At 37.7% G+C, this 26,900-nt stretch overlaps 1 protein-coding gene across 1 annotated transcript in view; it reads left to right on the top strand.

Annotated features, from left to right (window-relative positions):
• COL4A4 (collagen type IV alpha 4 chain) overlaps positions 1-26,900 on the top strand; it is a 152,111-nt gene that overhangs the window by 31,186 nt on the left and 94,025 nt on the right. The window contains exons 5-19 of the mRNA XM_069104553.1: positions 5,576-5,710; positions 5,944-5,988; positions 6,458-6,574; positions 10,136-10,204; positions 12,289-12,324; positions 13,962-14,024; positions 14,754-14,789; positions 14,986-15,027; positions 16,607-16,687; positions 17,394-17,447; positions 17,703-17,762; positions 20,709-20,753; positions 21,095-21,148; positions 22,519-22,588; positions 23,310-23,414. Coding sequence (XP_068960654.1) covers positions 5,576-5,710; positions 5,944-5,988; positions 6,458-6,574; positions 10,136-10,204; positions 12,289-12,324; positions 13,962-14,024; positions 14,754-14,789; positions 14,986-15,027; positions 16,607-16,687; positions 17,394-17,447; positions 17,703-17,762; positions 20,709-20,753; positions 21,095-21,148; positions 22,519-22,588; positions 23,310-23,414 — 1,012 coding nt within the window. The remainder of the gene's footprint in view (positions 1-5,575; positions 5,711-5,943; positions 5,989-6,457; positions 6,575-10,135; positions 10,205-12,288; positions 12,325-13,961; positions 14,025-14,753; positions 14,790-14,985; positions 15,028-16,606; positions 16,688-17,393; positions 17,448-17,702; positions 17,763-20,708; positions 20,754-21,094; positions 21,149-22,518; positions 22,589-23,309; positions 23,415-26,900) is intronic.

The raw sequence follows: 26,900 nt of genomic DNA, 5'->3' as shown, positions 1-26,900 counted from the left end.
GAAGGCAAGACTTACAACAGAGAGTGTATGTTCAGAAGCTATGGCAAATAAAGTCTGATAGTGGTAAGGGGTCCTAATCTGAAGGATTTTGAAAATTGGAAGTGGGTTTAGGCTTAATGCAATAGGAAAGGAGATATGGAATATCTAACTGCTTTGCCTCAGTTTCCTCAACTGTAAAACGACAATGATAGTAGCACCTACCTTCCAGGGTTGTTTTGAGGATCAATTGGGATAAGATTTATAATTAGCACAGTGCCTGGAACTTAGTAAGTGCTATATTAATGTGATGATGATGATGATGGTGATGGTGACGATGATGATGGAAGAAATAAGATGTAAATGATTTTGAAAGGAATATTGACTTTGTAGTGAGGTATGTAAGGTGAACTTGGAGGGGGAAGAGATTAAAATCAGGGAGGGAAGAAGTTATTGATCAGAGTAAGAAAAACTGGGATCTACAGTGGCAGTTACATGAAGAGGGAAGGATATACATGAGAAATATTTCCAATTTTAAAAATTGATAGGCTTTATTGATAAAATATTGCAGATTACATTCTCTTTTTTTTGCCTTAGTGCAGATGGTCTTTATAAACTGGTCAAAAAAGCCCTCATACTCTGATGGTCAACTTTTTGGTGATGCATGTCTATATCTAATTAATCTGGTTCTTGGGCAGCAAATGTCCAGTCTGTTGCTCGACCCACACTTAGAACCTTTCCACTTCGGACAAACCTGGCAGAACTTGGGCTGTGCTCACCAAGTCAATAGAAGAAAGCATTTATTAAGTACTTACTATGTGTCAGGTATTGTGCTTTAGAAGCCAGGGTTTTCTTCATTCCATGATGAGACATCGAAGCCGGACCTTAATTAAGAATAATTTAGCCATACAGCGACACCAAAACCCTAAACTTACTTATTTTACCATGTCTTTCTTGCTCATTTACCTCCTAGTGGCGAAAGTGTTTGGGAGTCAAAGAGAAAGTACAGAACTTTGTCTGAAGCCAGGTTATTGCACCTCCATGAATTTTTGTCCTTTCAAAGGTGGTGCTTTCTGTTATAGCTGCTTACCTAGAGCAACAAGATAAACAGATATTCAAAAGGTTGATTTTAAAGTGTTTTATGTAAAAATTCTACCAGTCTATTGCTTTTGTATTGGATTTAAATTAAGGCCTTAACCGTTTTAGACTCTGTCTGCCCATATGTCTTTCTCTGTCTCTCTCTATCTGTCCCTCTGTCTCACTGTCTCTGTCTCTGACTCTCTCTGTCTCTGTCTCTTTCCCTCTCTCTCCCTCTTTCCCTCTCTGTCTCCTCTCTCCCCTATTCCTCTCTCTCTTCAGCCCCCCCACCACTTTCCACAAGGTAAGATTAAATAATATTCATCTCTCTTGGCACTGATCAAGTTAAGTTTCTGACTTAGGCAACTGACAAGGAATTTATTGATATTTGATGGCAAGGCATACCTGACATTCTGTTTCCACACTGAGAATGATTTTCTTTATTCTTTACTTAAACAGCTGACCGGAAATGGTAATGTGGTAGCCTTGTTAAATGGGCATAAATAATGGACATTTGGTCTCAGCAAAGCTTCCAGTCATTATAGGTCTTTGAACCAAAATAAAGATAGACAATCCTATGGCTTTGCATGGCAGGCTAAAGTTGCATCAGTTGTCAAACCTACTGTAAATCCTGGGTTCAGTGAAGCTTTTTTCCTAATGAATGCCATAAACCATGCATTGAATTAAATGTGTGTAGTAGCAAAATAATTTTTTTTTGCCTTTTGGAGGGCATTTGGGGTTAAGTAACTTGCCCAAGATTACACGGCTAGTTTTTTTGTGTGGGTGTTAAGTGTCTGAGGCTGGAACCAAACTCGGGTCCTCCTGACTCCAGGGCCGGTGCTTTACACACTGCACCACCTAGCCACCCTGCAAAATATTTTTTTAAAACTAAAAATGAATTAAATACAGCAGTTCTGGAAGATATGTTATCATTTTGGATCTTGTACATCACCCCACTTAAACGATGGAAAATTTTTTGAGGAGGAAAAAGTTTATTAAAAGATGAAAATGATTAAAATATTTCAGTAATTACTTATCTTTTTTCTAGTTTGAAAAAACTCATTATGCCTGTCATTCATTATAATTCATGTAGAATTTCTTTCTTGTATAACCTTGAAAATGAGCCAAAAGCATCCATCAGTCCACACAATCTTTCTACATTCCATTCTGTACCATGGAGGGTTTTTTCCCTTCAGCTTCATGATTTCACTGGGGTAGAGAATACACACTGACCAAAGCTCTCTTTCCAGTGCTGGTCAGTGATGGTTGTGCAACTTCAGAGGGGTCAGGAAATATGGGGAGTAGGAAGAGGGCTCAGTTTTCTCTGGGGCGTAGAGAGTTTAAGTGATTTCCTGGGTTCCCTCAGCTTCCATGTTGCTAGGTAGTTGTGCTCAGGTCTTCCTGATTTCCAGACCCCTTCACATACCATTGGACCATTTTGTCTCTCATGGAGCTAGACTAATAACACATCAATGAAATCAGTATTCTTTTTTTATTCAGCTGCAGACTGAATTATTTCTCATTCAATCAGCACTGAATATATAAAATGAAATTCTTTTAAATGATGTCTAGGCAGGAATTAACTCACTGTTTCTGTCTAGATTTTCATTTTATATTCAAGCATTAGTTTTTTACTGTAATTTTAGATCTGATATCCTGAAGTCCTATGTTTTAGGCAGAGGATACAATTTCCATATGAGTGATTTGGGAACTCAAGTTACATGTGTGTAAAATAATGTGCTTGTGTAAAGGACGAATAGCCATAGCAAAAAAAAAAACCCAAACAGTTAATTTTTGAATCTTTGATTGGCATGGGGAACTGTAGGTGAGGAAATTCCCTCTCTTAATGCACACCTGCCCTACAGCTCCTAGTATTAGAGTCACCTGGGTCACAGACAAGTTAAGTGACTAGAATATCATACCTAGTACAGGTGAAAGGTAGGATTTGAATCCAGGTCTTTCTAAGAACAGCTATACCACATTTCCTGTCTTTTGTATTTAAAGAAAATACAATTAAGGAGTTTATTACATAAGTGAATTATTCTCTGTAGGTATTTTCTATTTCTTTCTCTTTCTATAGTGTTTAGGGTACATGTTGCCCAAATTAAATTATAAGCTCTGTGAGGGCAGTGCTGTATTTGCTTTTTCGTCACATCTCTAGTGTTTAGTACACATACACGCACACAGTGCCCATCACATAGTAAGTATTTAATGAAAACTTGTGAATTGATTGATCCCTGTCTTACAGAGTTGATACACAAGGCAGGATTTGAATCCAGGCCTTTCTCCAAAGTCCAGTGTTCTATCCACCTTGTTAGACTGTACTTCTTGAGTGAAATTATATCCTAACCTCAACTGTTCACACTCGGGTGCTACAGATTTTCTTTAAAATACTGTTGCTGCTGCTGTTAAGAATAGATCTCCCTGTCTTATCCAACCTGGAGGTGTAGCAGCCCCTCACAGCAGCCCCTGATTCCACCACTGCTCAAGGTACAGAGGCTTTGACCATTCCATTCCTGACCTGTATGAATCCAGTCCTCCTTAGAGCTGGTAGAGCCTCACCATCAGCCCCACCTGCATATTAGTGCTGGACTTAGTTTAGATGCCTGACCAACTTTAGCCCTGCTTCAGTTGAGAACTGCCAAAGTCAAATACCAATGTCAGACTTCCCTCTAGGTGAAAGAGCAGGCATAAGCCATCATGCCCTGTTTTGATGTATATTTTTAATTTACCAAGCAAGTTCTAATTTTCACAAAACCCTGTCTTCATCCTCCTGCTCATTTTCCATGCATTTCTATTAGATAAAAATTTGGCTCAGAAAGCAGGAAAATGTATACATTCAAGATTAGAGTTGGTTTTGAAAAATTTAGTTAGATCTCCAAGAGGAAAGAAAACACTTTTTAAAAAGCACCATTGAGCCCTAAGAACTGGGAGGGAAGCCCAAGGCTATCAAAACCACCCTTGTTAGAAGTATCAGATCTTTGGGGGTATTCACTGAAATCAAATAACCAGGGAAAAACAAACTGTTTTTCTCTTAATGCTTCTAATTGCTCACTGTTTTCCTGACTGAATATTATTATTTGTCCTGGTTGGTGGGGGCAAAAAGAGGGAAGTAGCTTGTTATAACTATTTGGACTGTCCTTGGCTCATAGTAGGTACTTCATAAAAGCTTATTGACTGACTCACCTTCACAATGACCCCTTTGTGGATTTATAAAAAGAAGGGAAAGTAACTCCCTCCCTTCAAATGGACACCCCAAATCTGAAAAGGGAACAGGGCCAGAATGTCAGGGGTCTACATATGACCCGGGATCCTGCTCCTCCAATAGTTAGCGAATAGTAGGAGTACATCTGAACAGAAGTATTTTTATACCCCTTTTATTCAGAGTACCACTTTCTCTATAAGACATGGTGGTGGCATTCAATGCTTTTATGTTAGAGAAAATAGGGAGAATTTTTCTCTTTTTTATGCAATTTCTCTTTCTTCTATGCCAGAGATGTTGCCAAGTCTTGTTTCATTTCAGACTTAGGAAGAGAATTAAGTCAAGGATCTGTCCCTCCAAACTATAAAGGTTCACAGTTCAGCATTCACAGATTCAGAGGGACATTGGAGGTCATCCAGCCTTCCCCCTCATTTTTATAGGGGATAAAACAATCTCATAAAAGTGAATTGGTTACACAGATAGAAAGTGTGATTTCTGTCCTCATAAGTATATGAAGACACATGAAACTGAGTCTGATCTAAATGAAGAATCAGGCAAAAGAAGTTAAGAAGAATAAACGTTGCCCTCCTGCCCCCTATCCATCCCCCAGTTGTACCATCTGTGCCATCTGAATTAAAGAGATCCAGCCAGGCAATTTTTCTTCTCTTCTTTTACTTGTTATAGTGAAGGAGCCTTTTCTTTTTAGTTCTTTGATACTCTAAAGAGAGAAGATCTTAATTTATTATCTCTTGAAGAACAGAAAGGATGAGGGGAATATTTCATTTGATACTTGTAGGATGTGTGATTGTCAGGATGTATGATTCCTTCATGTATGATTCTCTGTACCTTGATGTAATAATATGTGTATTTTTTGTATGTGTGTATGTATGTATATATATTACACACACACATGTGTATGGTCAAACATCTGGAGGTAAATCTTTCCAACCTTACCTAGAAGATGCTTCAGATGACAGGAACACAAATCTATCATCAGATCAGTACTTAAAACTTTTCCAGCTTGGGCAGGACCGTCGAGAGCTTGTGCCTTGCTGCTGTAGTCTTTGAGGACAGGGTCATCAGAACACAACACTGAGGAATTAAGTGCAGCAGGACTTAGTGAAGGAAGAGGGGAAGTGTCAAACTATAAAACAGAGTATAATTGCTAATGAGGACCCTGCATGGAATTTATCATTTGTAGTCCTATTAAGTTGAGACATTCCCTTATGTAAGTTTCTCCACAGAATGATGCAAGTCCAGGGACCCATTTCTTAAGATTTGAGTATACTACTTTGGAACCCTATCTTCTCTTCTTTTCAGGGCCCACCTGGACATCTAGGGCCCCAAGGCCCTATTGGAGATCTAGGACTTCCTGGGCCCATTGGATTACCAGGAGAGAAAGGAATGAAAGGTGACAGTGGATCTCCTGGACCAGTGGGAGGGAAAGGAGATAAGGTAAGGTATTTTTTGTAAATTAAAGATGTAATATTTGCTACTGGCTATCTAAATAGCATTCTAAATACTTGCAAAAGCATTAGAAATTATATCTCTTAGTGCAAAAATCCAAGTAAATAGTACAATTAAAGTTGTTTTTTTTTTACTTATGTAGTACTATTCTCATTAAATTAACTTGCTATTCTAATTATGGAGTATCCTTTATTTTTGGTTGTGCTTTCTGATATTTTTAGGGCCCGACAGGAGTACCTGGCTTCCCAGGTTTGGATGGAATACCTGTAAGTAACCCTGGAAAAAATTCTTATTTGAAAAACTGAAACTAATTCAAATACACATTTGAACTAAATCTAAGACAATGACTTACTTATCCTTACATGCATATATGCAGGAGAAATATAATGACTTCCATGTTTTGTCTATCCCAATAAAAAAAGAGATGTGTTAACTGTGAGAATGAAAAGGATGCATTTCCAGCCCCAGGTTTTCAGACAGGGTAAACGAAGTTTCCAACATGTGAAATCACTATATTCCTCGATATAGACCAGGTGCCGTATCAAGAACTTTGACTCCATACTGAAAATTATGATTTGATAATGACACCTAATAAAGAGGAGAGGTTGCCTGAACAATTGGCAGTCTCCTATTTGGGTATCCAACCACTTAAACTATTTTGCTGAATTAAATATTAATAATATATTTGCAGTTCATAAAGGTACCAAATATAATCAAATTCATTTTTCCCCTCAGGGCTATCCTGGACCTCCTGGGTCAAGAGGCAAACCTGGCATTGATGGCCACAATGGCTCAAGAGGAGATCCAGGGTTTCAGGGAGAGAGAGGAGCACCAGGAAGAGAAGGTCCAGCTGTAAGACATCACTTGTATATGACCTTAGAGATCAGTGAGCCTTCCAAGAGGGAGCCTCGTGGGCTTAGCAGACAGATGTATGCTCAAGTCTGTAACCTGTCAGAGCCATAGACCATAGTCTACAACTTGGAAGTCTTTTCTTTTTATTGTATGTAGAAATAATCTGGGGAACTCTGAAATGAAAAGTTATTAATAATGCAAGAGTGATATATATGTACACATGCATATGTATATACATATGTATAAATATACACATGTATGCCATCTAGTTATCTATATATCCATCCATCTATCTGTCCATCCATCCATCCATCCATCCATCCATCTATCTATCTATCTATCATCTATCTATCTATCTATCCATCCATCCATCTATCTATCTGTCCATCTGTCTGTCTGTCTTTCTATTTATTTATATATCACTGGATAGATAGATGATAAATAGATAGATGATAGATAGATAGATAGATAGATAGATAGATAGATAGATAGATAGATGATAGATAATAGATAGATAGATAGATAGATAGATGATAGATAATAGATAGATAGATAGATAGATAGATAGATAGATGATAGATAATAGATAGATAGATAGATAGATAGATAGATAGATAGATAGATAGATAGATAGATAGATAGATAGATAGCCAAGGCCTCTGTGCCACATATAAGTGAGGAGTAGAATTTTGCCATAAATTTTCATCGTGGAATCTTCTTTTTTAAATAAAAATTTTAAAATTAATTAAAGGGAAAAAATACTTGGGCTCAATTACATCTCTTGAAACATAAATAATGTGAATGCTATGCACTTCCTCCAGCATTGGTACAGTTGTACATGAAGCCTTTGTTAAGAGATAATGTGGTACAATGCAAAATTTTGTCACTAATGGATCAAAAGGCATCATTGGATCTTAGAGACCATCAGGTTCAATGTCCTCATTTTACACATGAGGAAACTGAGGCAGAAAAAGTAAAGTGACTTGCCCAGGGTTACACAGCTAGGAAATGTCTGAGGTAGGATTTGAATCCAGGTCTCACTGACTCTAGGCCCATGCATCCACTACTCCATACTGTCTGCATTCAAATCCTGGCCCTACTTTTGCTTACCTGCTGACTAAGTTATGTGACCTTGGGCCAGTCCTTTGTCTGTCTCTCTAGGGTCTAGTTTTCTGATTTATAAAATGGGAGGAATGGACTACATGATTCCTCTGCTCTCTTCCAGCTCTGGCCTCCCATGATCCCACTGCACTGATGTGACACATCTCTGATCCCAGGCTCTCTAAGGCAGTGGGGCATGTCTCATTGCCCTAACCTGTGTGTACTCATGTGGCCACTAAATAAATAATTAATGATGAAAGACTCTTTTATCTCCTCTCATGGATAGAAAAATGTCCATGTTGAAAACTACCCAAAGTAAGCAATACCCCAAGCCCTAAGTCATTTAGCTGCTGGAACAGGCTCCCTAAGCACGCCACAAATAACTTCCTTTTCACTGGGTTCACTAAGAGTCATTTAACTAGATTATTATCAGCAAAGTCCAATCTCCCAGGATTTTTGTGGACTTATTCTTCCCCAAACATCTTGGGCTTGAACCAAAGGCTTACCCTTTGATATGTCATCTTCTTAGTGCTAAGGTCTGTCTTAAATAGAGATCCACCAAGGAACACACTTCATTTTTCTTAACTTTCTTCCTTTTTTCCCCTTTCTTGTAATCAAGGCTAGAGGCATTTAGGCCATTTAATCTGATTTCTTGTGATTTTTTTGTCTCTGTCTGATTAATCACCATAGACTCAGGTTGTTTCTAGTAAGCCTTTCTTGCTCCAAAGCTATAGCTGACTTCTGATTTTGTTCCTGGCCTCAATGAAGCCAAGGCAAGCACAGAATTCAAATGTAACCTTTTAAATAAAGACTGGTTTTTTTTGTGTGTGTCCAGAGCAAGACTAGTACTTACCCTTTCATTGCAAAACTTCTCAATCTTTCTAGCTACCTTCTACATAGATTATAGATGTAGAACTTGAAGGCACTGGAGAGGTCATGACGTCCAACCTCCTCATTTCACAGAAGAGGGAACTGAGGCCCAGAGAGGTTGCAATTTGACCAAGGGTATATATGGAGAGTGATCATCAGAGGAGTAATTTTTACCATTCAGTCATATGCCAAGTACACAGAGAATCTTGTACACAAAAAGTGATATCATATATAGGGAAGTGATCCAAGGAATCGAATCCTGAATTTGGAGTTTGGAAGACCCAAATTCAAATCCCATCTCAGATGACTTACTATACTTAAGTGATCATGCACGTCTCCTAATACTTAGGGGTCTAAGGTTCCACATCTGTAGAATGAGGGGGTTGGACTCAGAATCCCCCAAGGCCCTTTCTAGCTCTGAATCTATTCCTATTCCATAAAATCAGTAATTTTAAAAACTTCATCTCTGGCTTGTTATTACATGATCAATGAAAGAGAGGTTACTCCTGTCCATGCATTTTATTATTTGGAAATAAATGCAATTCTGTTTACTTAAAAATTAATTTATAGGGGTGGCTAGGGGGCACAGTGAGTAAGAGAGCCAGCCCTGAAGTAGGGAGGACCTGGGATCGGTTCCGGCCTCAGGTACTTAGCACCCACACAAAAAAGAACTGGCCATATAACCTTGGGCAAGTTACTTAACCCCCATTGCTTTTTTTTTTTAAATTAATTTATAGCTATCAATATCAGTAGTTTATTGTTTCTCTCCTACTGATAATCTTAGGATTTGATCTAAATTTCTTTTTTTTTTTTTTATTAAGCAATCGGGGTTAAGTAACTTGCTCAAGGTTACATGGCCAGTTATTTCTGGGTGTGGTGCCGAGTATCTGAGCCCGGATTTGATCCAGGTCATCCCGACACTGGAGCCAGTGCTCTTACTTGCTGAGCCACCTGGCTGCCCCTAAGCAACTGGGGTTAAGTAACTTGCTCAAGGTTACACGGCCAGGTGTTTCTGGGTGGGTGCTAAGTGTCTGAGCCCAGGATTCGATCTCCAGGTCATCCCGACACTGGAGCTGGTGCTCTTACTCGCAGTGCTACCTGGCCACCCCTTGATCTAAATTTCTGATGGATATCAAATATATGTTTCAGAAGCACTGGATAATTATATTTAAAAGTAATAATACAATGTAGGGAACAAAGAAACAACAACAAAATTTATTTTTAAATAACTAGTTAAACATTAGCAATTAACAGTGACTGTGCAGGTAGGTGGGGCAGTGGGCAGAGTGCTGGGTCCGCCATCAGGAAGGACTCATCTTCCCCAGTTCAAATCTGGCTTCAGATACTTACTAGCTGTGTGACCCTGGGAAAGTCACTTAACCCTGTCTGCCTTAGTTTCCTCATCTATAAATTGAGTCGAGAGGGAAATGGCAAACCATCCCAGTATCTCTGCCAAAGAAAACCCCAGATGTGGTCACGAAGAATCAGATATGACTGAAGTGACCCAACAACAAAATAATGGTGAGCATGAATTAGAATATACTCTAGTGGTTTTGTACTTTTCCTCCTAAACTAATGTTTGATTTTCAGGGTCTTCCAGGGCCAGGAGGAGAAAAAGGGAATTCAGTGTATATTTCAGGTGCTATTAAAGGCCTCCCGGTGAGTATTCTACTAATTGTTGAACTGTCAAAAGTGGTAACATGTGATTAGTCCTAATTGTTTAATGAAGTCATTATAAATTCCTGTACTTTGATGATTTAGGCCTCATGTTCTAAGGAGACCAGAAATGCTAAGTAGGGGCAAAGTCAAGCAATTATATTTGTTGTTAACACATGCCTATGGAGGTGGAGTTATTTTTTCATGTTATTATAAAGAAATACTCCTACACTTGTATGTACAAGAATATTGCTATAAAGTGCCTACCAGAACAGTGATTGTTAGTTACCATGATTCACGTGCCATTTATGTATGTGGTACTTTTAAAGTATTTACTTTTTTCCTGTCCAATAGAATTACAAGTGATGATTTAATTAATGAGAAACTACTTTCACTCCAGAACCTTATAAAAGATTATCTAGAAGCCAAAAGACAAAAGGAAATGGAGCCCCAGCAAAGCCAGAGTCAGTATAGGGCTTCGTACCATTATAATCTGAGACTGGTCGGAGACATGCAAGGCTTTGTGTCCAAAGGCAGCAAGAGCTTCCCTGAGAAATGATCAGAGAACAGAAGGACATTCAGAAGGCGTCATGGACAAGAAGGGCAGTTTTAAAAGTAAAATGTAGAATTTATTATGTACCTTTTAAAAAGCAAGTGGTATGAAAAGAGGTTTGACAGTTTCATAGAGATTCCTCTTTTGAGTTATGGAAATGATCTTATTGGTGTTTAAGTTCAGAATAAAATAATTTTTAAAAAGCAAATTTTGTTTGATTAATATGTATTAAGCACCTGTTATTTGCAAGTTACTGTGTTTAAACTGGCAAAAATGACAAGAACAGGCCCCTAAAACAATCTCAAGAACCTTAACATTAAGCTAATATTAGCATCAAAAAATAAAGCAGTCTAGAGTTCTTCGCAAGGAGTAATTATAGAAAAAGCACACTGAATTGATCAAAGCATTGCTAAGTACTGGGAGGGCCCATTCCACGTGCCACTCACTGGGCTAAGCACAGGGGGTCCAAGTACAAAAGCCTTCAGGTGGCTTCCATTGGAACAGGGTGGACAACATGTACATCTATGGGTAGATACAGAGGAAATATCAAGTCAGTAGAGGCTTAGAAATGTATTGATCTGTTCCCCAAATGTTTGTCTAATTCCATGAAATCTTTCTAGTCAAAGGGAAGGATTGAAGTTAGAAAGGGCTTAGTGATATTGACAATTGGAGATCTTGACTTCAAAACTTGTTAGTTGTATGACTACAGGCTCTGAGACTATATATTAGGTCTTAAAGTTGCCAGGGTGTGGTGGAGAACTGGTAGGAAATCGGGGAAAGGCAGTGTTGTTAAATTAGAGCAAGGAAAGGATGTAATGAAGTAGGATCAATCCTTGAGGGCTGGTGCAAAGTGATTCCTGTTCATCATTTAAGGGATGAAAGCTACAACTTCAGTAACTCCTTTATGTGTCTGTAGATAGGACTCTCATGCCCTTTTCTCGACCCTTCTTTAGCTGACCTTTCTGAAGAGGGGGGCATTTCGCTATACATATGTGTACACGCATGCTCTTCTCCTGGGTCATTACACCAACTCTTGAAATCTCCTTAGTTGTAATGATGTCATGATCTGTGTCAGTGGGTAGAGTACCCACACTGACAAAATCATGGGTCCTTAAAGCATTGAGCTAAAAGGTTCCCCCAGTATATGGTTTTTTTAATTAATATTTTCTCTTTTCCTCAAATGTGAAAACAATTTTAACATTTGTTTAAAAAAATTTTTGAGTTCCAAATTCTTTCCCTCCCTCCCCCCACATTAAAAAGGCAAGCAATTTGAAATAGATCATACATGTGCAGTCATGCAAAACATATTTTCATGTTAGTCATGTTTTGAAAGAAAAAAAAAACCAAAAAAAAACCAAGAAAAATAAAGAAAAAGTATGCTTCAATCTGCATATAGACTCCATCCGTTCTTTCTCTGGAAATGGATAACATTTTTCACCAAAGTCCTTCAGAATTGTCTTCAGGCATTGTATTGCTGAGAATACCTGCCATCAATTGTATTTATTTTACCAATGAAATGATTTCCATGTTACAGGGAGATCGAGGTCACCCAGGACCTCCAGGTTTACCGGTAAGTCTCTTCTAAGGGTTCTATGTCTCCAGGCCTTTCTTGATCAATGTATGAAGTCAATTCTTTATTATTTTAGGGATTTTCTGCTTTGTGGATTTTCCAAAGCAAAATTTGAATCACAGGCTAAATTTGACATGACATGCAGTTCACCTTGGGTTGGCTCCACTGCGACCATTTGACATCTGGATCAATGAATTCAAGATAATTTGAACCTGTTTTACATATAAAGTAAATCTTCTGGGCAAATAGAAACTACATAACCCCATAATAATTTAGTACATTGAAAATCCTGGTGAAGATAATTTTGGTTACCTTACTTTGAATTATGCACACATTGCCACCATTCTCCATTGATCAGGATTGACTGATGAGCCATTCCTAGTCCCACCTTCACTTTCTGAAGTATTGTGACCTCCTAGTCACCCTTATTTATAAATAATCATGAGGTTGAAAGCAGGGACAGGTTGCTCTTCTAATAACCCCCTTCTGATACGGCTTTCTAACCAAGTTGACTTTCTCAGATTTATGTCAATCTTTTGCCAGGCAGGGAAGGATGATTTGACTTTTGTCATTGATCATCTAGAAGAAATACCTTTTGTGTGCATATAAACAAGTAGATAAGTTAGCCTGTCCTTAAAATAGATATTAAACCATATTTTCAAAGAGTGAATAATGATTTTTTAGACCATTAAATCATCTGAATGTACAAATTGCTCAACGAGAACAAATAGTCCTTTGTCCTTGTCTTCCCCAGACCCAGAGGCATTGGGACAAATTGGGAAAAGAAAGTGGGAAATTAGGGGGAAAATAGGATTTAGGAGACTTGGTTTGGAGTCTCAGCTTGACCATTTGTTATCTATGTGATGGTGGGCAAGTCACTTAACTTTTCTAGGCCTCAGATCCTTCATCTATAAAATTAGGGGGTTGGACTAGATGACCTAAAGTCCTTTCATGTGACGCTAACATAAGCATTTCTTTCTTTTTTTTTTTTTAAAGCAATCAGGGTTAAGTAACTTGCTCAAGGTTACATGGCCAGGTGTTTCTGGGTGGATGCTAAGTGTCTGAGCCCAGATTCGATCCACAAGTCATCCTGACAGTGGAGGCGGTTCTCTTACTCGCTGTGATAAGCATTTATTTCAATGCACTAATACTTATCATGTATGAGAGGAAGTATGGGATAGTTAGCTTAAATTGAGTAAGACTGAGGTTCAAGTCCTCCCTCTGATGCACACATGGAATTAAATTAATGTTATTCAGAAGCTGCTTTTAAAAATTTAATTTGCTTTTTAATATTTTTAACAATTTCTTTTTTTAAAAATCCCCAAATATAGACTTATATTTTAACCAAGGAGGACACATGGATCAAGGACCATTGTATCAGTCAGAGAGGAGGCAATTACTAGGCCCTAAGGGTGTCAAATTCTTAACTGTGTCCTGAGGTTTGGTGAGATTGGAAGCCAACAGAATTCCACACTGTTGTGGCAGGGCTATTGCTGATAGAAAATGGAGCCCATCAGGGCTTTTTAGGAGATAAAGGGTATTTTTAAGCTGCTAAGATTCCATGCAGACTTTGTGATAAAACAGAGATTTGAGTAAACAAATGTGGTTGGTTTGCTTGGTTTTTTTCTCATGTGCAGGGACCTCGAGGGGCAAATGGATCTGTGGGTGAAATGGGATTTCCAGGGATACCAGGTTCTCGAGTAAGTGTCATATGACTGTTGTTTATGTTTTTTATTTTTTCCCAAAAAGTGCAATTTGTTTCTTTGTTAAAATCTATACCACAGTCACTAACTTCAAATCTAGTCAGATAGAATGTCACTGTTAACATTCATGTTTGCTGATGTTTTTCTAGTTAATAATAACAAAGAGAAATAAATAATATATAAAAATTTCCTCTAACAATCAGAAAAAGAAAAAGCCAATATGTGGTAATAGAAGATTAAACAGAGTTCTATGGGCTTAAGTGCTATCTGTCTGCCCCACTTATGGGCCACATGATCAGGGACCAGTCACTAACCTTCTGGTAGCCTTAATTTTCCCATTTGTCACTGGGGGTAATTCTATTAACACGAAAACATTTTTTAATTTTAAATTTTTTAAATTTTTAAATTTTAAATTAAATTTTATACTATAAATGTGATTTGTTGCTACACTATAATTGTTATTGTTAACAACAACGCTGGCTCATAGGGTGGATTGAGTGAAATTGTCATCAGATCAATACAAATCCATCACCATTATTGGAAAACTATGTCTTTCTGGCAGTCAGGAACATTGTCTCCACATATCAAAAACAACATTTATATTTTTACATTATTGAATTGAAATTAAGGGGCTGCTTAAGTCATCAAATAGGGAGACCAAATGGAAGAATGCCTCAGAATTCTAGACCAGCTGATTTGTTTTTCTCTCTGTGATTGCCTTTTTAGGGACCTCCAGGGCGCCCTGGGAGACCAGGTGATCAGGTAGGAATATATGTTGAAGAATTTCTAAATAGAGCACAAATACAGAAGTGTGACTATTCATGTTATTTTTAACCTTTTGCATTTTTCCTTGCTAGTGGGCATCCCCAAAACTTTTCGTAAACTCCAACAAACTAAATGATTAGGGAGAAAGTTTACATCTAAATTCTTATGAAAACATTAACTTCTTTCTCTTTAGGGTAATCCAGGTGTTGGAGTAAAAGGGCAAGTTGGAGATCCGGTAAGGAGAGTCTGCATTCAGGAGGCACCTGGGCGACGTCCGTTTGTTGTCTGGTTACTGCCCAAGCATAGGTCTAAGCATTCCATTGGCTTTGATTTACAGCTGGATGGTGCAGTGGCTAAAGGATTGGCTTTGGAGTCAAGAACCCCTGAGCTCATAACCTGCCTCAGACACATACGAGATGTGTGACCTTGGGCAATTCACTTAACCTCTCCCAGACTCAGTTTCCTCAGCTGTACAGTGGAGATGATGATAGCCCTTATCTCCCAGGAATGTTGGGAGGAACAGATGAGAGACTTGTATTTAACACTTGGAATACTTTAAAAGTTAGTAATGATGATGATGATCCTTTGGCCTGACCTTTGGCCATAATGATTCACATTATTTACAGGATAAATTTAACCTTCAGGCTGAGTCACATACTGAGCTTCAGCTTAATAAGAAGGGGATAAATGCTATTGATTAAGAGAGACCCATATCAGCAATTATATTTTAAAGTTTCAAAGAAAAACTTCGATGTTCTTATAGCCAACCTCTAGTTTTACATGTTGTTTAATATAAATTGATGTACCTGCTGAATTTGAGGGCTTCAGGTCCACCCACCTGACAAGATTATACTAATGAGTGCTCACACTTAGACACACACACTCATTAAGACTGAGTTTTGAAGCAGTCAGGTAGTGAGTTTACTGAACAACATTCAAGATTCCTTCGCTATATGATGGGGATGGTAGAGTTGACGTGGACCTTCATGAAACAGCCTTCATTTCAAAATAGCAAGTGCCCTAGCTTTCCTAGTGGCAAGGAAAACTGCCAACAAGTTAGCCCAGTGAGGCCAGTGGCATCTTTCCATATTCAAAAATGTTAAGTGTAACATATACAGGGAGGGGGAAGCGTTATTTAAATTTTATTTTAATATTTCTTCTGCTGTACTAATCATATTTGTATAGACCTTTTATATTCTGAATTACTAGGAATAAAATATAAATATAAAATACTACTTTTTTATTCTGAATTACTGAAGGAAGCAGAAAGGAGGAAAGGTAGTATGTATGTAATGTCACTTGGCGGTAGAGAGAAAGAGAGAGACAAAGAGACAGAGACAGAGTCAGAGAGACAGAGACAGAGACACAGAGAGAGAGAGAGAGACAGAGACAGAGACAGAGACAGAGACAGAGACAGACACACACACACACACACACACAGAGAGAGAGAGAGAGAGAGAGAGAGAGAGAGAGAGAGAGAGAGAGATTATAACTCAAGTAATGTAAGTCCTCTAGTTATCACTAATAGAAAGTCATTTCCAAATGCACATCTCTCCAAGTAAGAATTGGCTTTGTAATTATCTTTCAGTTAGGGCTAAAAGACACTTTTTTCGTTCCTAATCAGTGCAATTAGTAGAGCTAAAAGTGTATTATTGAAACTTGTATTTTAATTTGCTCTGATACTTCTTTCCAATTAATTCCATGAACTATAATTTCTAAATTTTAATATCGTCCCCTGACTCACAGATTAATCTGATCTGCCATCTCTGGATAATTCAAATTCTGACTGCCTTGGTATCATTTGACTTTTATAGGGTGAAGTTGGTCTTCAAGGGTCTCCAGGACCAACCTTACTGGTTGGGCCTCCTGGTTCATGTCTTGTTAAGGGAGAAAAGGTATGTGTATTGAAATCTAAAGTTTCCTGTGCTGCTTATAGCACTAAAATAAATGGGAATGTGATATTGTAATACCTCTCCCATCATGCCTTATTCACATTAATGGTGTCTCCAGTTCACAGGGATATGAATATCAGCCCAAGTCAAAGTGTCCAGTACATATTTTATGTCTATAAGAAAAAAAATCAGCATTCACCCTTGGATTTGCTGTTGCAGCTGTTATTTTAAAAATATGTTACTGTCTTTAAGCAAACCTGTTAAATTACATTCCTTTCTTCAGAAAGGTTCAGTCCATTCTCAGGGGCTGTCTGTCTAGCTTGTCCGTCAGCTGCCATGTTTAGACAGGCCACATATTTTTTCCTTGATATTCTCTGATACAACAGAACCAGTTTCAATGTTACTAGAATTTTTGTAAGTGTCCTGTGGATTTTTTATGTGCATCAGAGTCAGAAGTAATACTTTTAACTTTAAAAACAGAAGAATGGAATTGATGAAAGAATGGATATCTTTTTAAGTTCAATTCAGTCCAATTCAATTCATTAAGCATTTATTATGTACATAATTCAAACCAGGTACTGTTCAAGGCACTGGAAATTCATGAGAATAGAGCAATACCTTCCTCCAAGGGGGCTTTGTCAAATGAGCTGAAATTCAATCTTTAAATAGTAAGAATAAGCCAGAGCTTAACCCTTGTGATTTTTTTTAGGGCATGAAAGGAATGCCTGGAGTCATTGGTCCCTCTGGACCATATGGAGCCAAGGTAGGTAATCCTCTTTTTTTTTTTTAATAATATGATATTTTTCTTTTGCTTTGTAATTTCTCATTCCTTTATACGTAAGAGTCTCTCAGTAGAATGATTGCTATAATCACATAGGTTCTCCTTTCTCTAATGGTTGTCTAAGTCATCTTTGAGTTGTTCTTCCAGCAATGACATATCTTTTTTCTCTTTATTGCTGAAAATTGGACGTTTCATCTTAATGTTTCATGTGTATCTCCAAAACGTCACCATGTAAAGGGTGAACCTGGTATTGGAGTAAAGGGTGAAAAGGGTATTTCTGGATTTCCAGGACCTCAGGTAAGAGTTATTCAAAATTAATGATTTTTAAAGATATATTTTATTGGTTTAATTAAATATTCTTAATTACATGTAAAAATTTTTAACATTGTTTTTAGAAATTTAGTTCCTAATTTTATCCCTCCCTCCTGCCTCTCCCCAACTTGAGAAGGCAAGCAATTTGATATTCTTTATACATGTGAAGTCATGCAAAACATATTTCCATATTAGCAATGTAACAAAAGAAAACAGACAAAAAACCCAAGGAAAAAAGTTTTAGATAGTATGCTTCAACAGAGTTGATTAGTTCCCTCTATGGAGGCGGCTAGCATTTTTCAATTCCTTTGGAAATGTCTTGGATCATGGTCTTGATCACAGTAGCTAAGTCTTTCATAGCTGATAATTATTACAGTATTACTGTTACCATATACAATGTACTCCTGGTTCTGCTCACTTCACTTTGTATCAGTTCATATAGGTCTCCCTAGGTTTTTTTTTTTACAACTATCCTGCTTTCCATCTCTTATGCTATGAAAGTTTTCCATTATAATCAATCATATACTACACCTTATTTGGCATTCCCCACTTGATGAGCACACCCTTGATTTCCAAATCTTTGCTACCACAAAAGAGCTGCTACAAAAATTTTTTGTATAAATAGACCCTATTCCCTTTTCCTTGATCACTTTGGGCTACACGCCCAGTAGTGGTATTGCTAGGCCAAAACATATTCACAGTTTTACAGCCCTTTGGGAATAGTTTCAAATTTTTCTCTAGAATGGTTGGACTAGTTCACAACTTCACCAGTGTTCCAATTTTTCCACTTCTTCTCCAGCATTTTGTCATTTTCCTTTTCTGACATATTAGCCAATCTGATAGGTGTGAGGTGGTATCTAGGAGTTGTTTTAATCTGTATCTCTCTAATCAGTAGTGATTTAGAGAACTTTCTCATGTGACTATTGATAGTTTTGATTTCTTCTTCTGAAAGCTGCCTGGTCTTATCCTTTGACCATTTATCAGCTGAGGAATGGCTCTTATTTTTATAAATTTGACTGAGTTCTCTATATATTTGAGAAATGAGGCCTTCATTAGAGAAACTTCCTGGCATCCATAAAGAAAATGATATCCAGAAGTCTGCCATCCAGAGAATGACATCCATAAATCCACCCCCCACCAGTTTCCTGTTTTCCTTATAATTTTGACTGTATTAGTTTGGTTTGTACAAAACCTTTTTAATTTCATGTAATCAAAATTATCTATTTTGTTCCCTGCAATTCATTCTATCTTTTATTTAATCATAAATAAATCTGACAGGTACATTTTCCCATGCTCCCCTAATTTACTTATGATATCACTTTTTATGTCTAAAACATTTATCCATTTTGACTTTATCTTGATATATGGAGTGAAATACTGGTCTATGCCTAATTTCTGCAAAACTGCTTTCTAGTTTCCCCAGCAATTTTTATCAAACGGTGAGTTCTTACCCCAAAAGCTTGGATCTTTGGGTTTATCAAACACTAAATTGCTATGATGATTTACTACTGTATATCATGTACCTATTCTATTCCACTGATCCACTACTCTATTCCTTAGCCAGTACCAGATTGTTTTGATGATTACCACATGGTAACATAGTTTAAAATCTGGTATTACGAGGCTGTTTTCCTTCACATTTTTTTTCATTGATTCCCTTGAGATTCTTAACCTTTTGTTCTTCCAGATGAATTTTGTTATTTTCTTTCTAGTTCTATAAAAGAATTCTTTGGTAGTTTGATTGGCCTGGCACTGAATAAGTAAATTAACTTAGGTAGAATTGTCATTTTTATTACATTGGCTCAGCCTACCAGTGAGCAATGAATATTTCCCCAGTTGTTTAGATCTGTCTTTATTTGTGTGAAAAGTGTTTGGAATTGTGTTTATATAGACTGGGCATATTGTCAATTAGTCTTGGCAGGTAGGCTCTCAAATATTTTATATTATCTGCAGTTTTTTAAATGGAATTTCTCTTTCTATCTCTTCCTGATAGATCAGAACAAATTATTTATCTTACTAGCTACTTATGGAATATTTCTCTTTCACATTTTATAAAAGATTTTTATAAGGAATGTTTAGGTTGCTCAAAACGAAAATATATGAAACAAGAATGATAGTGCTTTGATAAGAAAAGTGGCAAAATAGTCAATATTTCCTGGAAAGTCAATCCCAATGCTTACACTTAAAAAACAGACAAAGAAGAATGAATGAGTAAAGGAAATACTGGGGATTACTGGTCATTTCCTGGCCACTTCAGTGCCAACCTAATAATAATTTGGAATTGTTACTTTAAGCCTGTTGGGTAAAATGAGATGTCAGTCTTAGGAGAACAGCTAGAAGAAGGTGAGGCAGAAAGCCAAAAAGATTGTTGCACCAGTCACTAATTAGCACCTCCATTGATACTGTCAGCACCAAGGCCAAGCTTCAGTTGGCATAGAAATTGGATTGCCCTGTGCTCTAGATTTAAGGAGGTAGCATAATGAGGCCCTAGTGCCACGGTGACTTGCATTGCCTCTACCTAAAGGATGCCAGCCTCTTTCTGGGCAAATTATAAGGCATCTGTTTCCAAGATACTTGAGTGTAATTATTATTAAATTGACAAAAATCAAGTGGAACACACGGTTGGGGTACTCTGAATAATGGGATCCAGTATAAAGGACTGACATTTGGGTGGTTATTGAGAATAGTTTCATTGGAGTCCGACAAAAAATGGTATACAGAAACAGAATAAATTATTTATATGTATATATGTATATATATATATTTAGTATCTCTTTTTCAAGCTACTTTGGCAAACATGAGCAAATAGATTAAACATTAACATTTACAAACTCCATCATGAAGTTAGGAAAGTTAATTGGTTCAGTCACATTTATTTCTGCTTATTTTTTTGTGTGTATGTCTCTGTGTGTGTGTTTAAATCTCGACAAGGGTGGCCCTGGTTCCCATGGACTTCCAGGTTTCCCAGGAGTAAAGGTAAACATATTCAGATAGCAAACAATTTAGGCAAAACGGTATTCAACATTGTTCCCAATGTATAACTTCATATCCTCTTACTTGAAGATCAAAATTATGCCACAAGGAAACGTACATGTAATTGGGAAAAAGGACATTTTCATGTATGATGGGCATGTTCTGTTTATAGATATAAATACTAGAGCTGTCAAGTCAGTGGAAACTGTACCTTCAGACTGCAGAATGGTACGGTGTATTCATTAAAATAGGCAACACTCACTGACATCAGACATCAATTTAAACAAACTATCCTGTCACTGAATCAGATTTTACAAAGAAGACCTGTCTATTTTTGTTTTTAGGGAGAACCTGGAACAATTGGTGTCTCTGGGCAGTTTGGACTTCTTGGCACTAAGGTAATAAAATAAGAATTTCTAATGGGCAGAGACTCAATTTTCTGACTCCTACAGTGCCTTTGAATGCATGTGTCAAGAAATATTTCAGAAATATAATTTTTGAAAGGTAAAAATAGATTTCCTCATGTATTATTGTATTTTAAAGAACATTTTTGTAATGCTCGTGTTAAAGGTTGAGAAATAATCCTCTTAAAGAGGGGAGAGTTGATATGCACATTTCAATTATTTTATGGGGGTGATTTTATTTATTTCTGTGGTCAAGATCTGTGATTTCACTGGCATAAGGAACTGCTGATGAAGAAACTCCCTCTACCAATGCAGGTTGACAACCGTTCTGCAGCTTATAATCTTAGAGACTTGTCTGGGCCACTGAGATGTTCAATGACTTGCCCAGGGTCACACAGCCAGTATGTGTCAGAGGCAGGACTTGAACCCAGGTCTTCCTGACTCTGAGGTAGGCTCCCTACTCCCTAATACAGGCAGCCTCACAGTTATCTTTCTTCTGACTCTCCCTGGCACATAGCATAGGCCTCAACACCTAAGTCAAACATGTTCTCTAACTGATTGTCTAATTCAATTACCTAATTGAAAATTAAAATGAAGGAGGCAACATGGCATCTTAGGCCTGGAAGGAATTCTAGAGATCAGTCATCTGGTTTAGAATAAAGAGGTTCACTCATTCCATGAATGGGGGAGTTATGACTTAGGAAGCTTAAGCAATTTGCCCACATAACCTAGAAAGGGTCATATGGTCCCTATCAATGAACTTCTTTCAAAGCATATTCTCTCCAGTCCTCCCCAAGCAGGCTCAGTTGCAGACTCTGTGGTCAGGTCTTCTTACTTAATAAATAAAATATAAGGCATTTGTACTGGGTTATTAGCTTATAATTCAGTGCCCTGGCCTTCTAATTTGCCAAATGGACCTAATGAATTGAAAGTTCCTGAAGCTCCAGGTGTGTCTAACTCAAAGCCTTGAGGTGGTTCTCCCACCTGTTAGGGTGATATAGTAGACTGAGGGCTGGCCTTGGTTTCAGGAAGACCCAGGTTCAAATCTTGCCTTTGACCCATACTAGCTATGTGACCCTGAGCAAGTCACAACTTCCCAGTGCCCCAAGCAAATGGCTAAGACTATAAAATACAGATGAGATGTCAGTTTGCATTAGTGAAAAGAATTTCTTCCTTGGGAGTTCCCTAAACTGATTCCGTTATAGGTGCCATTTCCACCAGGAGTTATTGATTTCTCTTGCTGTTATATGATCTTTATTTTTTTTAATTTGAAAGCCGTTGTTTCCCTTCTAATATGTATTCGATGCCCAGAAATATGAGAAAAGTATTCTAAGAAAAATGAATGAATGAATGAATGATTTCAGGGAGATCCTGGAGAGCGTGGGAAGCCAGGACCACCAGGTGTTTTGGTAACTCCACCCGTTTCCTGCAAAGGTTTGTGCTGCTTTCGGTTACTCTGAAAATGACATTGGGGATATACTACAGGAGAAGAATCTGCCCCATTGACCTTATGCCTCACTTATGTTTGGCTAACTATATATATATTACCCTGAGCCTATAATTACCTATAGAGGGATGCAAATGAGTAGCTCTAGTGACCTATCATGTCCTGGACTTTATTATATAAATATAAATTAATTTGTTAACATTTATTAGTTGCAAACTTCCCTCTCAGAAAAGTAGCCATGATGTTATACTCCACCAAGATGATGGCTTCAAGGAGAAGTGGCCAAAATAAATCTATCTTTTATTCACGATTTCAATGGGTTTGATGTGGGTACTCCTGGCAATGGTGTGGACCAGAGGCCCTCATTCTCCTTCGTCCTTTCTGATTCTTCTCTGTGATTTCCCAGAAGTCCTTCGTTAACAGGCTAGATGCCTTCTTCTAGATCTTTTGATTATCTGTGAATAATAGTGCCACACTCAGAGTGTCCATCTATTAGTGTACAGACAGTGGTCTACAAAAGGTTGATATGTATGTAATAAATGGAAGTTCTGAGCTTTAGAAATTCAAACCATTAAAAAATAAGTGGATTTGAATCCAAGATATCCCATTTTCATCTTGGGAAAGATGACAAAGCAGCACAAATTTCAAAGTGATAAAAACCTTAACTCTGTTTACTAAGCATGACCTATTTCCTGTGTTCTTTAACAGGACCTCCAGGGGACCCAGGATTCCCAGGACTCTATGGAGAAAAGGGGTCAGTGGGACTGCCTGGTCCATCGGGACCCTCTGGCAGACCAGGGGAAGACAGAATAGGTAGGAATTCACCCTTTTTCTATAAAAATTTCTTTTTTCCAGGAGAGGTTGAGTGCACAATATGAATCTATGCCATGATAAGAAATGATTTAAACTTTCAAGGATGAGAGTGGGCAAAGTTTTAGATGTGGTAATGCCAAATTTTCAGTTAGACAGTGGGAGACCTGCCCTAAAGTCATTCGTGAGAAAAAATGTATACCTCTCAAACTGGTTGGAGGAACTCCAGTCCTTGGGATCCAAGCAAAGGAGAGTACTAATAATTAAGAAGATGGGGAGACAGTCCAGCACAGGAGAAAGAGCCTTGGATTTGGAGTCAGAGAACCTTGTTTCAAATTTTGGTTGGGCTATGTACAACCTGTGTCATAGGAGTTTAAGTGACCTGAGTAAGTCACTTAAAAATCCTAGATTCCATTTTTCCTCATCTGTAAAATGAGGAGGTTGACTATCTGCCTTCTAAGGTCTCCCAGCTCTAAATCTATGATTCTACTCTTTGAAGTTGGCTCTCCCCACTGGGATTGCACCATACACCATTCTCTCCAGAGTTAAGTTTCATTGTCGTTGTTCAGTCATTTCTGACTCTTTGTGACTCCATTTGGGGTTTTCTTGGCAGAGATACTGGAATGGTTAGCCATTTCCTTCTCCAGCTCATTTGACGGATGAGGAAGCTGAGGCAAACAGTGTTAAATTACTTGCCCAGGGTCACACAGCTAGTAAGTACTGGAGACCAGATTTGAACTCAGGAAAATGGGTCTTCCTGATTTCAGGCCTGGCACTCTATCCACTCTACCACCTAGCTGCCCATAGTTAAGACTCTCCTTTAAAAGGCAAACACCCCTCTGAGGGCTCATGTTTAAGCTGCTTTTAACTAACAATTTATAAGTGAGATTTAGCTGACAACCACCTGAGAACAAGATTGAGACACGGAAAAGGAAATAAATGTTGGGTTTGGAGAGATCAAGATAGAGGAAAGGTAACGAGAGGAGGTTGGGTATCAAAGACATACTTCACCTGTTCCACAGTTGTGCTAACAGTGATGCTGACATTGCTCAAAACCATGTTATAGGCTAATTTTGCCATGTATTCTTCAGATGAGTGACCCCATGTCTATTAAAATTTTTCCACCTTGGTAATTTGAGATATTCTACAAAAAGGCAAGTCTAAATGAGTTGATTTCTATCTGTAGTCAGATGATTGTACTGTACAACTGTATTTAAAAGAAGACAGACGTTGTATAGGCAAGCAGTTTTCAACCTTTTTGGTCTCGGATCCCTTTACACTCTAAAAAATTATTTAAAGCTTTTATTTAGGTGAGGTATCTATCCATATTTGCTATTAGAAATATAAAATTATAAAATATTTATTTAAAATAATGATATTAAACCCATTGCATGCTAGCATAAATAATATTTTAAATGAAAAATGCCAGTATTTTCCAAAACAAAAGAAAATTAGTGAGAAGAATGACATTCTTTTATATACTTTTAGAAATTGCTTTTATGTCTGACTTTACCAAAGGCAGCTAGACTCTCATATCTGTTTCTGCATTCAGTCTGTTGAAATATGCTGTTTTGGTTGAAGTATATGAAGAAAATTTGGTCTTATGCAGATAAGTAGTTGGAAAAGAGAGGAATATTTTAATAGGCATCTAACATCTTAATACTATTGTGAAAATAGTCTTTACCTTGTGGATCCCTGGAAAGGGTGTCATGGGCACTTGGACTTGAAGAACTATGGTTATAGGCTATTTTGTTCTTATCATATGGTAAGACAGTTCCATATGATTTCACTGGAGAAAGGATGATGCATGTGAAATTCCAAGACCTGAGTTCACATCCTGCCATGCTTTTTACTCCTCCATGACCTTAGACAAGTTACTTAAATTCTCTTGATTTCAGGATTTGCATGTTTGTTTTGTTTAACACCCACACAAAAAAAAAAAAAAACCTAGCTGGGTAACCTTGGGCAAGTTACTTAACCCCAATTGCCCTCCAAAAAGGCAAAAAAAAAAAACCAAAACCCAAAACAGAATCTATGCTTCTATAGGATCACATGAGACAAGAGGTCACCTATTATTCTATATCCGGTTAACTCTAATTTATCCAGAAATCCATCTCATCAGCTCAAAGTCATGACCATGAGTGCATGGTCATGTTTAAAGGATAAACAGGAATAGACAGAAAATAATAATCTTAAGCAAATAGTTGTTCAGGAGAGAAACTTTAGGGCATACTATCTTAGTACTTTTTAGTTCATATTGTGGATTTTTCCCTTAACTTGATCCTTGATCACATTCACCTCATGGTCAAGATTAACCAGCAGGCCCTCCCTTTCTGGGTAGTAGCAAATACTGAAGGACGGAGTTCCAGCTAGACCTTGTGCACTTGTAGTGCCAATACAATAGTCACAATGCCAAAAGCGACTATAAATATGCTGGCAAAGTGCTCAATTGCAAAATATAACAGACTCTCTGTATAGAAGACAGGAGCAAAACGTTTATTCAGACAACAGAAAACCAAATCCCCAAACCAGAAAGCTGAACCCATCATAGCAACATGGAAGTTAATACACCACAACATAGCAAAGAGTCCTACCCTTTAGCCTTCACACAAACCAACACTCACAAGTCTAGCTATCACAGCAGGGAGCAAAGAAATACTCACAAGTTTAGCTATCTCTCTGGGTGTATCCTCTCCTCTCTCTAGCTCTAACTGCTCTGACTCCCAGCTTCCTGTGGGCTCTGCTCCATCCCTCAGCAAATTCCTCCCACCACAGGCTCCATGTGATCCTATTCAACCTATTAGGGAGCAGGGAAGATCTTTGAATCAGGGAAGATCTTCAAATTACAATTACCATTACAGCACTGAGGCTAGGCTGCTCATGACTCAGTTTGCTAAGAGGATTGTCAATGACATAAAAGCAACAGTTCCATAGATTATTGAAAGAGATTAGAAGAGAAAATATCTTTTAAGGATGCATAGTAGCACAATTTAAAATAAGGCAATATTATTTAATCTAATTAAAATACAAATTAATTAATTTTATTTAAAATTAAATTTAAGATAGAGAGTGGACCTCTGATTTTATTGGGATAGGGAACTCCCAGGTGAGAAAACTCCCTTCTACCATGCAGGCTAACACTAACCTGTAATTTATAGTTCTAGAGAATTTCCTAGAGCACTGAGAGGTTGCTGACTTGCCCAGGGTCACACAGCCAGGTTTTGTCAGAAGTGGGACTTGAACCAGATCTTCCTGGCTATAAGGCCAACTCTTTATAGACTACATAGAAAATTCTGATAGCTCCTGAGATGTACAAGCTTCCTCTGTTGAATTTTGAGTTTAGGTAATGCATATAACTTTGATTATGTCATTCTCTCCTAAAAAAATTTAAAAGGCTCTCCATTGCTGGTAATTTTGTAATTTAAAATCTTGGAGAGTTACCTGGGGTGGAAGAAGCCTAAATATTTTGCCCACAGTCAGAGCTAGTAT

Source organism: Petaurus breviceps, unplaced genomic scaffold (assembly GCF_028583685.1).
Source record: "Petaurus breviceps papuanus isolate PSGF00001 unplaced genomic scaffold, PetGlider_PUasm1.0 688, whole genome shotgun sequence".
In the NCBI taxonomy this organism is placed as follows: domain Eukaryota; kingdom Metazoa; phylum Chordata; class Mammalia; order Diprotodontia; family Petauridae; genus Petaurus; species Petaurus breviceps.
Note: the sequence above shows the minus strand (reverse complement) of the source record. Positions and strands in the feature narration are given on the sequence as shown.